Consider the following 15,133-nt stretch of genomic DNA (forward strand, 5'->3'; position numbering starts at 1 on the left):
TTTATGCTAATCTGGTGCTTTTACATACATCACGCGTTAAAAATGTACAGGCCAGACTTTTCAAAATGTCTTCCATATTGGAAAGTAGAAGTGCCTTCCCAGTGGTGAGCATTCTCAAACTAGAAACCATTCCAAAGCCAGTAATTCACAGCTCATCAGTGGCATTAAACCAGAGAAAGGACCATCTGCTGGGACTGAAATATCAGATAAAGAGCAATGATGAAAATGAGCTGGCTACTGCCTCTTCAGACTCAGGGTCTCATCTCCAGCCTGGCATAGTACTCTAGACACAGCTCCTCCCCCTCTCCTTGCCAACCAGGAGGATAATCAAACTCCATCTTATGAGGGTCCGAAACTCACTCAGTTCAAAAAGGCTTGCAGGGACTGGAGAGATAGCACAGCAGTAGGGCATTGCCTTGCAAGCGGCTGACCCAGGACCGACCTTGGTTTGAATCCTGGCATCCTATATGGTCCCCCGGTATCTGTCAGGAGCGATTTCTGAGCAAAGAGCCAGAGTAATCCCTTAGTAATGCCGGGTGTGGCCCAAAACAAACAAAAAAAAACAAAAAACACCAAAAAAGCTTGCACTTCATAAGGGCCAACTTTGCCGTACTGAGTTCCTTATTAACTGGAGTGGAGTGGAGGTGGGCTTTAGACTCATGATTTTCATATGATTGCTAAAACCTGCCTGAGCCCTTCACAATATATGTAGTGAAGAATGTGGCTTAGTGATGAGGCTAAGACTAAACTCCATACCCTAGGTTGTCCTGGAAGTAAAATTTCAGGGTTTCAGTTAAGTTATGAAGTTTTGATCCGAGAAGGGAACTGTGCAGATAGAAAGACAAAAGCTGCCCTACCTTGTATTATCTTAGATCAGGTCTATGAGGTAGCACTGTAGGTTTGGGAAAAGATTATTGCTGATGTTGAATTTAAAGCACATTATATTAGGATTTTTCAGGGAGTTTCTGGACCATATACAGAAATTCTGGGAAAACTGATGGATGCTATTGAGAGACAAAAAATAAGAAAACACAGCAGCAACTAATAAGACAATTAGCTTTTGAGAATGCCAATGAAGACTGCCAGGCACCCTTGTACCCTATTAGAGAAAAGGATTCTAAGAGCTTGTCAAAATGTTGGTTCCATCAAACAAAAGGCTTGTGTCAATGCCATAGAGGCCTATTCTATATGAAGGCAGGCTCAAGAGAATTGGAATGGATCAGGCTACCCCCTATAGAGAATACAGAGCCTCCCCCAGTAGCCCCCTCTTTAAAAGAACTATATGGAACTTGTCCAAGATATGGTAAGGAAACCACTGGGCAAGAAACTGTACCTCGTCTAGTAATCCTGTCTTGGGAAAACTGGGAAAGGGGCCAGCCCCAGGCCCCACAGAATCAAAAGGTATTCTCTTTTTTTTTAATATATTTTTTATTTAAGTAACATAATCATAGTTGGGTTACAGTCATAACCAGAACACCCACCTTCACCAGTGTAACCTTACCTCCTACCCCCTTCTCATCCCCTGCCTGTATTCGAGACAGGCATTCTACTACAGTTATTTGTTTTTAAGTTCAGTAAGTTGTATTTTTTTTCCTTAAAGGATAAGAGTAAAAAGATATAGTAAAGGTGTGATAGTGGCAATCACCATTGTTTGCATAGGTCCAGAAAAATGGAGAAAATGGAAAAAAAAAATCCTTGGCTTGATTACAAAAAGGCTTCACCCCAGAAGTTTACTGGCATAAGACCGACTCTGGGTTCCAGGCATACCAGTCTATCAAACCCAAGTCATTCTCCGTGGTCCTGGTAAAACTTTTTCACACTGTAGCTATTGTTGGTATCAGATTCTTATATTTAAAGACTCTGTGCATTTAAAAATTCTGTGCATTTCTTTCATCGATGTCAGGCTGATGTGGAGCATCCTCTAGTTTCAGCATACCATTAAATGCAGAGGGATCTGCCCTGCATGCAGACTGTTGCTGAGTCGTCTGGGTGTTGGGAGCACTAAGGGTATTCTCATCTCCATGTCCCCACCCAAGCTGGGCCAACAGAGCTGTGATCAACAGATTCAATAAAATCTGCTACTGCAGTAAACTGTGCCATGAATATCCTCTGCCCTGAATCATGACAGTAACACCAGCCCAGTGCCCCTGCAAATAAAAATTTGGCATAAAGGGTCCAATTCCACCAGGCATGGTAAGCCAGCTACTGGGAAGAAGTAGTCCGATATAAAGGAATCACCATTCATATAGGGATAATAGATTCTTCATGTTTGAGAAATAATAATTGTTATTTCTATAACTGGTTTGAACTTTTGAGAATGGAGAGCACATTGCACAGCTTCTGTTACTACCCTCTGTAAAGCCTGGCCACTCTAATCACCCTAGGTTTCTAGGCTTCAGTAGCAGCAGCCTCTACTGATCCTCTAGGCCAAGCACCCATTTATAACCTTTGATATTCATGAGAAGAAATCTAAATGCAAGTTATCACAGGTGTGGATGTTTTCATCATTTCTTCATAATAATTACCCCATAACTGGACTGTACAAGAAATATCTTATGGCCAGCAAGCAAATTATTGGCCCAAAAGGATAGCCATATGTAGCTCACCTGCCCCTCAATCTATGGGGTCAAGATCTAAATGAAAATAATACACCACGTACAATATTCATCTCCAAGCTCACTCTCTGGCCACACCTTTCTAATAGGGGCAACTGCAGTTCAGCACCTTCCACTTCTCTGCATTCAGTGGAAATCTCACAAGTCTGTGTTGACTTTGTAATGGCACCTAAACCATATAAAATTAAAGATGCTGATATACCTGGTAGAGGAGCAACTTAAACTGGGATATATTGAAAGCTCATTTTCAGAAAGGAGTTTTCCTGTTTTTGTTATATAAAAGGAATTGGGCAAACAGTGATTGTTAACTGACCTTAAGGAATGTGAATTCCACCATGATTCCTATGGGCACCTTGCAACTTGTCCTTCATGTCCCTGCAGCTATTCCTAAAGACTGGCCACTGGTTGCGATAGATTTAAAAAGACTTTCTATAACATACCCATACACCCACAGGATCATAAATGCTTTGCATTTTCTGTTCCCTCTCTTGTTTTTGGGCCACACCCGTTTGACGCTCAGGGGTTACTCCTGGCTATGTGCTCAGAAATCGCCCCTGGCTTGGGGGGACCATATGGGACGCCAGGGGATCGAACCGCGGTCCGTTCCTTGGTAGAGCTTACAAGGCAGACACCTTATCTCTAATGCCACCTTCCCGGCCCCTCTGTTCCCTCTCTTAATAAAGGGTCCCCCGTGCATAGATTTCAGAGGATTGTTTTAACTCACGGAATGACCAATTCGCCTACCATGTGTCAATATTTTGTTTCCCCATGCTTATATTATTCACTATATGGATGATATCTTGTTTGCACATTCTAAAGACAGGGAGCTTCAGAGGTTATATGAGGATATGATGACATGCTTGCCAGTAGCTGGTTATGGATTTCACAAAGAAAATTTAGACAATGTCCCCATATGAATATTTGGACTATGTTCTGGGATACAGTATAGTGCATTCCCCAAAAATCTCCATTTATCAAAAAGATCTCAGAACTCTTAATGATTTTCAAAAACTGCTGAAGACACTAATTGGATCCACCTCTCCCTTGGAATTCCCAATTCTGAGCTCAGTAACTTATTCCTTGCCTCAGAAGCAGACTCTGTCCTGGATAATCCAAGGCAGTTAACCCCTGAACTCAAAAGGAATTAGACCTTTTTCAAGGGCCTGCTCCAAAAGTACTACCTTTCCAGCTTCAAACCTTGAGAAAAAGTATGGTTACTGTTCTTTGCTATGTCTCAATCAACAACCATTGATATAGCTCAATTATCTGGCCTGTTAGAATGGTGTTCATTACACAATAAAAAGCCTCACATCCTTGTACCATATTTGGGGTTGTTAGCTGCCTTGATAATTAAACTGTGGTGCATGCTGTACTGGGCTATGATCCCATGTCAGAGTCCTGCCCATTCCAAAAAACAAAATTGATTTCATTCTGCCCCTTTTGAAAAGCAAGGTTTTTCAAAATCCCTTATCTGGTTTCTCAGGAGAAATTTCCTTCTGCTACCTGGCTGGAAGAACCTGGAACTTTTCTATAAGGATGCCTTTTGTAACTTTTTCAATAATCATTCTTCTTCCATCCCTAATGCTCCCATGTTTTACATAGACAGTTCATCATCTGGGAACAGTAGGATCACTGACAACAATGTCTACAAATTATAAGTCCACCCAACAAGTGGAATGAACATTGATTTATCTACTTTCCCATGTCTCAAGAACATGTAAGTGGTGATTGACTCAGCATATGTGGTCGGCTTCTTCCCTGAAATTGTTACAGCCTCCCTAAATTCCCATAGCCATGTGGTTCAGAATTTGCTTCAGCAATTACAGGATCTCTTGAAAAAACACTCTGAACCTATTTTCATTACTCGTATTTGATCTCATTCTGGCTGCCCCAGTGCCGATGGCTCAAGGAAATGAAACTGATGGCCTGGTAGTGCCTGTTTATACTGAACTTTGTAGCTTAGGAAACACTTGTTGCATGATCTCAGTATTACAGTGCCTGTGTAATGATCGGTGTTTGGCTGATTATTTCAACTGAAACCATTATCAAGATGATATTAACAGGTCAAATCCGTTGGGGCAACAAGGTAAAGTAGCAGATGAATTTGGCCTAATTATGAAAACCCTGTGGGTAGGACTATACCGGCATATCTGGCCAAAAGACTGTAAGATGGCCAGAATTCTCTAAAAGAAGAAAGAAATTTGGAAAGTACACCTGTGCTTTTAATATATTTAAAATGCTTTTCCTATGAAGGCAGGTGGAAGCAAAAATTACAGACATATGTAGACTTCCCTTAAAATCTTGATCTTAAGAACAACTTGAAAGAAATATAAATTATTTTTAAATCATTATAGAGAAATAAAGATCATTACACTGCCTACTGTAAAATGCACTGAGACAACGCTGGTTTAAGTTCAATGATCACAAAGTTTTGGATATCTCCACCTCTTCTATGAAATCTTCACTTTATATCCTCTTTTATACTTCAGTGGGACCTATAGCAATGGATACAGCTGCATAAATTAAAGGTAATCAGCTAATTGCCTTTTTATTTTAAAGCACTAGATTATTTTATTTAGTTAAAGAAAAAATAACTGAAGGTCAGGAGGATTGTAGGGTTCAGGCTTCCTACAAGTTCTGTATCAGGAATTATAGAGCATGACATCAACTGAGAGATAGAAATTACAACCTAGCCATAGTCCTCTGTGCCCCAATAGTACTTTGTGACATTACCCTTTGTCCTTTTTGCACAGACCCAATAAAATGGGGAAATCTTATATAAGAGAGAAATTCCTGTCTATTAGAGGTAGGAACTCCAAAATTTATATGTTGTAGGTGGGCCTTTAATTCTGAACATTTGCCACATTGACTTGATTTAAGCTTCAGTTGCTGAGATAGGCTGCACATCCCCTAACTTTGGGTCCCATCACCAAAACCAAGGACAGATTTTGAGCCATCCTGGAGATGCCCCGGAGATGACTGGCAAACCAGGGCATGCTTAGGGACACCTTGCTAACCAGGATATGTGTCATGAGGCCCTGGCACTGAGACTCAGGACTTGTGAAGAATCCAAGGACTTTAATTACAGAGCCTGATTACAACCACCACCACAAGAAGAACTTTCCCTTTGACCTAGAAGAAAGACTCTCTGAGGTGAAGCAAACTTAAGACTGTCTGAAGCCTGCAGTTGCAAATATGACCAAACATTTCCTGGGAAAGGCCACCCTCCTGAGACTATATATATTTTTTTTTAATTTTCCCAGTTTTTACTGTGCCTATACAAAATACAGTCACCCTATTAGCTTCTCTCTCATATTTCTTTATTTTAGTAAACACAGTAGGGGGGAGATGTTGGGTAATTAGCCTTTACCCTTAACAATTATGGCCTCCTCTTTTACATGTCAAAAGATCCACTTGGTTGGAAAGAACTTCTAGGCAAGTCTTTTTACCTTAATTTCCCCTCCTCCTGCCCATGGGGATAGTCCTATCTTTCCAATAAATATTGAGTTTATCTTTCCATTAAATACAGCCTCTTTGTATTGCTCCATGTGGTGAAAAGGTCCCCAGATGTGTGTTTCATCTCTCTTCAGCCTGGTTTGAATTATTTCCTATAGTAGCCGTGCTCTAGACCTGCATCTCCAATCCCTGTGAGATTATGGCATGTGGATTTTCCCACTTATTATTTGAATAGAACAAAAATATATATATGATAAAAATAAAAGATTCTAGAAAATAACTGATTAACATCCAGAGAGGTAATACAGCATAGGATGTTTGCCTCACATGCAACCAACCCAATCCCTGGCATCCCATATGGTCCCCTGAACCCACTAATGGTTATTTCCGAGCACCGAAGTAGGAGTAAACCTTAAAGCAGGGGTCTCAAACTCAATTTACCTGGGGGCCGCAGGAGGCAAAGTCGGGGTGATCCTTGAGTGCAAAGTCAGTAGTAAGCCTTGAACATTGGGGGGTGTGACCCAACCAACTAAAACAAAACAAAAAAAGATTCCTCTAGGGCAGGGCCACAAAATGTACAAAGGGCCATTTGCGGCACGAGTTTGAGACCTCTCCCTTCCTTAAAGCATGGTTGGATTTACACCCCCAAAATATTTAACAATCTTACACAATAAAATGCTCAGGAAAAAAAAGGGATAAAAGGGAGCTTTAGGGACCAGAGAGATAGCATGGAGGTAAGGCATTTGCCGTTCATGCAGAAGGTCATCAGTTTGAATCCCGGCATCCTATATGGTCCCCTGTGCCTGCCAGGGGCGATTTCTGAGCATAGAGCCAGGAGTAACCCCTGAGCGACCGGATGTGACCCAAAAACCAAAAGAAAAAAAAAAGGGGGGGGGGAGCTTTAACCTAAAATAAGCATCTCTTAAAATTACAGTTGATGTCATATAAAATAATGATAACTTAAAACAAAATTGTACAGCAGGTCAGGTGTTTTGCCTTGCACACAGCCAACATGGATTTGATCTTGGAACTTCATATGGTCCCTCAAACCCCATAAAAAGCAGTCTCAGGAGTTAGTCCTGAGCACAGTTTGATGTGGCTCTCAAACCTAAATAAATAATCCTTCACCACAAAGACCAAGAAAACATATATTAATACTCTTATGCAATAAACATGGTCTAAAAACCAGGAATAAAGGAACTTCAACCTAATAATGAGTATCTTCAAAAGCTCCATAGCTAACATCATTTCAAATTAAAATATCTTATCACAAAGGCCAGGTCCGACTCATTTTTCCCTCCTCCATAAAATATAAACAAAATTTTTCTTATGGACAATAACTAGCAGTGCACTGGAACCACACCCTATAAATCTAAGCCACTTGAATTAGTTGTACTCAGGGGCCATGATTTTCCCAGGGAAAATAGACCCAAATAGAGTATCTCCAAGTTATGTTAAAATCTGAGTAAGGAGAGCCAAAGATAAAAACAAGATATTGAAAACTGTAGACCAAAACACTGAATGGACATGCAAATAATTCCCATAAAAGTCACAGCAGATATACCAGCTTAGACTCTATGAGCCATAAGAGAATGGAGCAATATAGGACAAAACTCAATGAAACAAACATCTACCTCACTAAGGATATGCACTATCCATGTAGATTACTATTCAAAGTTGAAGGAACAATACAGTGCTTCATTAACAGGAAACAATTTAGGGAATTCATGACCTTGAAAGCAGTCTTGGATTAAGTTTTAGAGGAGCTTCTTTGAAAAACAAAACAATTTAGCATTTGGCTTTGATTAGGAATTCAGTCATCAGGCTTATGGTTACCCTATACTAAATTAATTAAAGTTGTATTTACTATTAGCTTGCTAAGAGATTGTATATGCTTTAAATAATAAATTAACATTTTATTTATACTGAATGTCTAATCAGGTGTTTGATTTTTTTAACATCTATATAGATTTTTTATTATGATCTTTTACTTATTAATGCAGATGCAGTATCTATAGCTGAATACTTCCTAACATAATCTAACATCATGGAGATTTTTATTATAATCTTTTACTCATTAGTGCAAATACTTAAGAGTATTCATAACATAATATTTTCTAACATAAAATCCATATTCCCTTTGTTAGAATAAACCACACTTTTATACTTATAGGCCTACTCAGATTTTCCTCTTAAAATATTCGGGTTTTGTTTTTTGGGCCACACCTGGTGGTGCTCAGGGATTATTCCTGGCTCTGAGCTCAGAAATTACTCCTGGCAAGCTTGGGGGACCATCGGGGATGCTGGGGATCGAATCTGGGTTTGTCCTGGGTCAGCTGCATACAAGGCAATGCTCTACCGCTGTGCTATCACTCCAGCCCCTTAAAATGTTCTCATTTCTTTTCACAATTACTAAATTTTACATTTAATTTATATACTCTGTGGAAAAATTACTTTATCAACTTATTGCTGATTTGTAATTTTACAGTATTCCAATATAGTTCTATTCACCTAGTGTATATAGGTGTTACCTATATAGTCATATCAAACAATCATAATCATATGTATATAGATTGTATATGTATGTGTATACATGCACCACCTATATGTATAAACATATGCAACTTGTATATATATAACTAAACAGCAGCTTAGTTCTACTCATCAATATGTATATAGGTGTTACCATATCCACAGTTTAAAAAAAAAGATTTCTCACATATGTGGTATCAAAAAAAAAAAACACTAAACAGTAAGGGAAAAACAGTCAAAGTCACTGGAACTGAAAATTTTGTCTACGGACAAAATGGGAGGGAGTTTTGAGGAGTCCTTGGGAAGCACAATGTCTCTGGCAATGAATGTAATACTGGAATGACGTATGCATAAAAAGTATAATTAACAGTGTTTTAAATTTCAATACCTCAATAAAATTGTTAAAAGATCACCATTTATAAAATATGCTAAAAGACACATAAGCAATTTGATAATGTAAGCAATAAATCTGATTTCAAGATTTTCTCATAACCTAGTAGATTTTAGAGTTAAAAGACCAAGAAAGTCAAGAAACTGTGATTATTAAAAGCATTCACTAAAGGAAGACAAGCAAGAACAGAAGAGTAAATTCAAAGAATCAAAAAGAAATGCATCAGAAACCAAAAACAGTAATAGAAATAATGAGTGCCTTTGATGAGCTGATCAGTAGGTAATGACATGCTGAGGAAAAAACCAATTCAAGGGCTAGAGACATAGTACAGGAGGTAAGTCTGTAAACCCTCCATTAAACAGGAAGTGGCATGAAACAAAAAAAAAAGATTATTTTGCTTTCACTATGCCAACAAAAACTTCCCATACTGAAATAGAATTAGAAAAATAAGTTTAATTAACATATTGTAGAACAATTTTCTCTCTCTTATTTGGGTGTTGGCGCGTGACTCAATACGAACTGAAGAGCTGGCATTAAAGTGTTAATTACAATGTCCTCTCAAATTCTGTGATATTCCTCATCCTTAACTACAGAACAAATATGAGCTAAGACTATCAGGTGATTCAGATATCAAAATTATTTTGACAAAATTAGCATATTTAAAACAAACTCTTTCAACCATATTCATTGCTAAAATTCCTAGTTCATACAAAAGCCAAAAATGTTACTAGTCTCACCACATTCCCATCCAAGAACTAAGCAGCAATCTGACATTAGACGAGATAGGGTACAGATCAGGCAGAACGTTCTTTACTTTTCTTTCTCCCATTACTTATTCCTCTCATCCCAATCTTTGCTTTGTATTCTCCAAAGCATTCATTCCACTCTTGACCAGAGTGATAGTGCAATGGTAGGGCTATTGCCTTGCCTATGACTGACCCCAGGTTCAACCCACAGCATCCTAAAATGGCCGGGGAGCAGTGCTAAAAATGATCCCTGAGTGTAGTTAAGAGTAACACCTGAGCATTTCTGGATGTGGCCCAAATATCAAAAATATAAAATACAATAAAGCAACTTCTCTTTAATAAACAACCTTCCTCAAATTTTTAATAGAATGATCATTACCGCTTTACCTTTAAAAAATGTTGACTCTAATGTTCTTGTAGTCCCTTCCCATTCTATGACAATGGAAACTGGGTAAGATAAAATTTAATATTTATCTCTCACAACAGTTTCATTGTCATTATTGTCCACCTTTCTCAAAAAAGAAAAAAGAATAATAAAACATGCTAATGAAATCTCTTATGAGGATTAAGGTTGTGTCTATGACATTTTTAATAACTTTCTCCTTGTGACTTCCATTCAGTTTATAAAAACTTTAGAGTCAGGTTCACAGACTTTCAGTACACCCTAAATCCTGCATTAATCATAATCTACTAAAACAGAGTTAACAACCCAAAACGATCAGCTTCAGAATCGAACTCACTTTAGCACAGAAATCATTATTCAACTTCTATCCAGTCACAGGGCATGTGGGCCAAATCACTCTTTACAGTGATTCCCATTTAAATATGTTACCCAGGGACCAGAGTGATGCAGGGGTCTCAAACTCAATTTACCTGGGGGCCGCAGGAGGCAAAGTCGGGGTGATCCTTGAGTGCAAAGTCAGTAGTAAGCCTTGAACATTGGGGAGTGTGACCCAAACAACTAAAACAAAGCAAAACAAAAAAGATTCCTCTAGGGCAGGACCATTTGGAGGTCCATATGGAGGGCCATTTGTGGCCCTTGGGCCGCGAGTTTGAGACCCCTAGAAAGGGTAAGGGGCTTGCTTTGCATATCAACTATGTGGGTTCAATCTCCAGCATCCTAGATGGTCCCCTAAGCACCACCAGGAATGGTTCGTAAGTGCAGAGCTAGGAGAAACCCCTGAGTATCATTGGGAATGGCCCCCAAAGCAAAAATTAATAAAATATACAACCATATCAAAATTACCCACTATTTTAGTTCTAAGTAGCGTATACTCACTTCATCTATTCTATTCTTTTTTTGGGGGGGAGGGGGGTGGTCACACCCAGTGGTGCTCAGGGGTTACTTCTGGCTCTACACTCAGAAGTCACTTCTGGCAGGCTCAGGAGACCATATGGGATGCCAGGATTCGAGCCAAGGTCTGTCCTGTATTGGCCACGTGAAGGCAAATGCCTTACTGCTGTGCTATTGATCTGGCCCCAGCTATTCTATTCTTTCTCAGACCTACCCTACCGTTCATTTTTCTTTATCCTATGTTGGTTGAAACAGACTCTTCTCTCACTGATTCCTTTCTATTGTTTTCCTTCCACCATGCTGTCCATGGAATAAAATTCCTCAATACCGTATCAATACTAGGTTCCATCATCACTGATGCAAACATCAGCACTGTAATTTGTCTTCCCAATATCTGAATTTGGTGAAAGTGAGATGTGTGGGGGACAGGACAGCGGAAGTAGGACGGAGAGGTCTCACACTACAAGTACTACTACAAGTTTGGTTCTTAGAGGTTATCTCCTTGCAGTGCTCCAGGGAGCATTAAGTGCCATGAATACTTTTCTCAGTCTTCTCAGAGAAAAAAAAAGTGATTCTTTCTATACAGCTTTTCAATATTTATAACAATATTTCCAACTTCAACTAACTTCTCAAAATAGCCAGCCAATCATTAAGCTTAGCATTGATAGACTTTTTCCTATTCACTTCAAAATAAAATCTGGTCTTTCAATCACTGCCCCAAGCCCCCAGTTACTTCTATTTCCTTTCCCTCCTGTGCATAAAAAATAAAACTAAAAACAGAAACTTCCACAAGCTACTTCTCTCAAATCCTCTAATATATCATACTACTTATTCCCAATGTGTCTCAGCAGAAAACCTTGCTTTCTACCTCAAAACTGCTCCTTTAATTTTATTTTCTACTGATACACATCCACTTTGACCTCCTACACTCAATTTCTCTTCCTTTTCAGTCACAGAAAAAAAAATATACAGAATAACTATAAAACGAAACTCCTGCTTATCTTTTTTTTTTTTTAATTTTGGGTCACACCTGGCAGCGCTCAGGGGTTACTCGTGGCTCTACACTCAGAAATCGCTCCTGGAAGGCTTGGGAACCATATGGGATGTCAGGATTCGAACCACTGTCCTACTGCATGCAAGGCAAACAAACGCCTTACCTTCATGCTCTCTCTCCAGCCCCTATTACTCATCTTTTAATACTGTCACATATAATAAAAAAAAAATACCAATCAACTTATCTAGATCTGGGAATTTATAAATAAATATAGTCCAAAGTATTGTAATCACTCCAGGAGTTCAAAAAAATTAAAATTAGGGGTGAGAGCAATAGTATAGATGTTAGGGCAATTGCTTTGCATGCAGCCAACCCTGGTTAAATCTCCAGCATCCCATATGCGTGGTTCCCTGCCAGCAGTGATCCTTAGCACCGAACCAGAAGTAAGCCCTGAACATTGCTGGATATGGCCCCAGCTCCCTCCCCCTCAAAAATAACAAATAAATTTAGTCAAAGTAAGACACTTTTCAGTTTGGGGCACTGCTCCAGACTGCACTCAAGTTCTATTCTTGGCTCTGTCTTCAAGAGACCAGATGCTGCTGCAAGGGATCATACAAGCAAGTACACTACTCCTGTATTATCTCTTTTAACTCCAAACCAAAACAATTTCAAAGAGCTAGCAATAAGAACATTTTAACATCTCTTCTTCTACATACCTGCTACATACTGGTGAGTGTCTGACATAGTATCAGAAGATATTCTCAACATTCTGAGATCTAAAGAGTGCTGCTCTGATTTTTTTGTTGATTCAGGTTGAACAAATGGAGGCATTGTAGACAGAAAGGGCTGATTATCGTCCATATTAGAATGATCTACCTATGTAAAGAGATTTTAAAAATTAAAAAAAGAAGTTATTTTTAGACTACTTGCTTTAAAAGAATTTAATTTTTACAAAAAGTATATAAGGTCCACACTATCACATTCCCAATCCTACTAAATTAATTTGAAGATCCAGAAATCTATCTGTGAAAAATGTTATAAATAAAAGGCTTATTAGCATTCTATTAGTTTTGAAAGTTTGTTCATTTTATTAAGTAAGATCAGGGGCTAGACTGACAGTACAGCAGTAAAGCACTTGCCTTGCATGCAGCCAACCTGGGTTTGATACCCAGTATCCCTTTTGTCCCTTGGGCAATGCCAGGAGTAATTCCTGACTGTAGAGCCAGGAAGTAATAACCTAAGCACTGCCAGTTATGGCCCCAAAACAAAAACCAAACAAAATACGCATACATACACAAAAGTAAGCTCATTACATAATTTAAGAATATTCTTTTTTTTTTTTTTTTTTTTTTTTTTTTTGTGGTTTTTGGGTCACACCCGGCAGTGCTCAGGGGTTATTCCTGGCTCCAGGCTCAGAAATTGCTCCTGGCAGGCACGGGAGGACCATATATGGGACGCCGGGATTCGAACCGATGACCTCCTGCATGAGAGGCAAACGCCTTACCTCCATGCTATCTCTCCGGCCCCTTAAGAATATTCTTAAAAAGCTCAAATATTTTAATTTGCTTCTATTTTTACTGAGGTATTTATGATTTACAATACTTTAAAAATTTATTATAACACTATTATTTACTTAATACAGTCATTTTAGGCATGAAATGTACAAACACCAATCCTTTCACCAGTCCCCAACTTCACACCCACCAGACAAGCCTGTCCCATTTGCAAGCAGTTACTTAATAGTTTAAAACACAAAGGCAAATGGAATGTCAAAATTTAGGTACATTTGAAATAATGTATATATCTCTTTGTGGTGTGACTAATGTCAGTGTCTAAGGATTTACTGGTTTGGTACTAGTTGAGCCTTCTGCGTTACTATTTAGGTTCCCTGAGCTTGGTAGGTTTCTACTTAACTTTCTTTTTTTGGCTTTTTGGGTCACACCCTGCAATGCTCAGGGGTTACTCCTAGCTCTATGCTCAGAAATCGCCCCTGGCAGGATCTGGGGACCATATGGGATGCCGGGATTCGAACCACCAACTGTCCTTCTGCATGAAAGGCAAACACCTTACCTCCATGCTATCTCTCCGGCCCTCTACTTAAGTTTCACATGAGATTTCCTGTGATATAACTGAACTGACTAAAAGTTTGAAGTCAGCTGCATGGTTCAGAAACTATAGAGACCTGAAAAATTTATGGCTAGTCAGTTTGATAAGGTTAAGTTGTGGAGCTGGGCTGTTTCTATGGCATGGTACTAGATGTGGCTTGGGCTGTGGTGGCTTAGTCCTATCTGTTTTGAATATGCACCAGAGCTATCAGTCCAGTCCAGACTACCTGTAAATCAGTGGCCTTAATTTTCTTTTGGAGCTTGATAGTGGAGCAAGACTGTAGTCATCCCTAAATTTAACATCCCCAATTTAACAGACTGGACATATAACAAAACAAGAGTTTACTCAACCTTCTGTCACTGTATTGACTTTATTTGTGGTACAATAATTCTCACAAATGAGCTTAATACTGTACTTTTTTTTTTCTTCTCTTCTATTTTATTTTTTCTTTCTGTCCTTTTTACTTATTTTTGCTTTCACTTTCACTTATTTAGAAACAAATGTATTATGATCATCTATGTCAACTTGTTGATATTTTCTTTAAATACATAATTTTTATTGTTAAATTATCTTTAAACACCGTGATTACAAATATGATTGTAGTTGTATGATTACAGTCATGTAAAGAACAACCCCCCCATGGGCCCGAAGAGAGCACAGCGGCGTTTCCCTTGCTAGCAGCCGATCCAGGACCAAAGGTGGTTGGTTCGAATCCTGGTGTCCCATATGGTCCCCGTGCCTATCAGGAGCTATTTCTGAGCAGATAGCCAGGAGTAAACCCTGAGCACTGCCGGGTGTGGCCCAAAAACAAACAAACAAAAACAAAAAAAAGGAACAAACCTCCTTCACCAGTGCAACGTTCCCACCTCCAATGTCCCAAATCTCCCTCCTCCCCATCCCACCCACACCTGCACTCGAGACAGGCTTTCTACTTCCCTCATTCATTCACATTGTTATGATAGTTCTCAGTGTAGTTGTTTCTCTAACTACACTCATCAC

The 15,133-nt window shown here is 39.1% G+C and overlaps 1 protein-coding gene across 1 annotated transcript in view; it reads right to left on the bottom strand.

Moving 5' to 3' along the window:
- The window catches only part of ALMS1 (ALMS1 centrosome and basal body associated protein), a 135,269-nt gene that overhangs the window by 79,125 nt on the left and 41,011 nt on the right, over window positions 1-15,133 (bottom strand). Inside the window, 1 exon segment of the mRNA XM_049784566.1 lies at window positions 12,745-12,846. Coding sequence (XP_049640523.1) covers window positions 12,745-12,846 — 102 coding nt within the window.

Source organism: Suncus etruscus, chromosome 12, assembly GCF_024139225.1.
Source record: "Suncus etruscus isolate mSunEtr1 chromosome 12, mSunEtr1.pri.cur, whole genome shotgun sequence".
NCBI lineage: Eukaryota > Metazoa > Chordata > Mammalia > Eulipotyphla > Soricidae > Suncus > Suncus etruscus.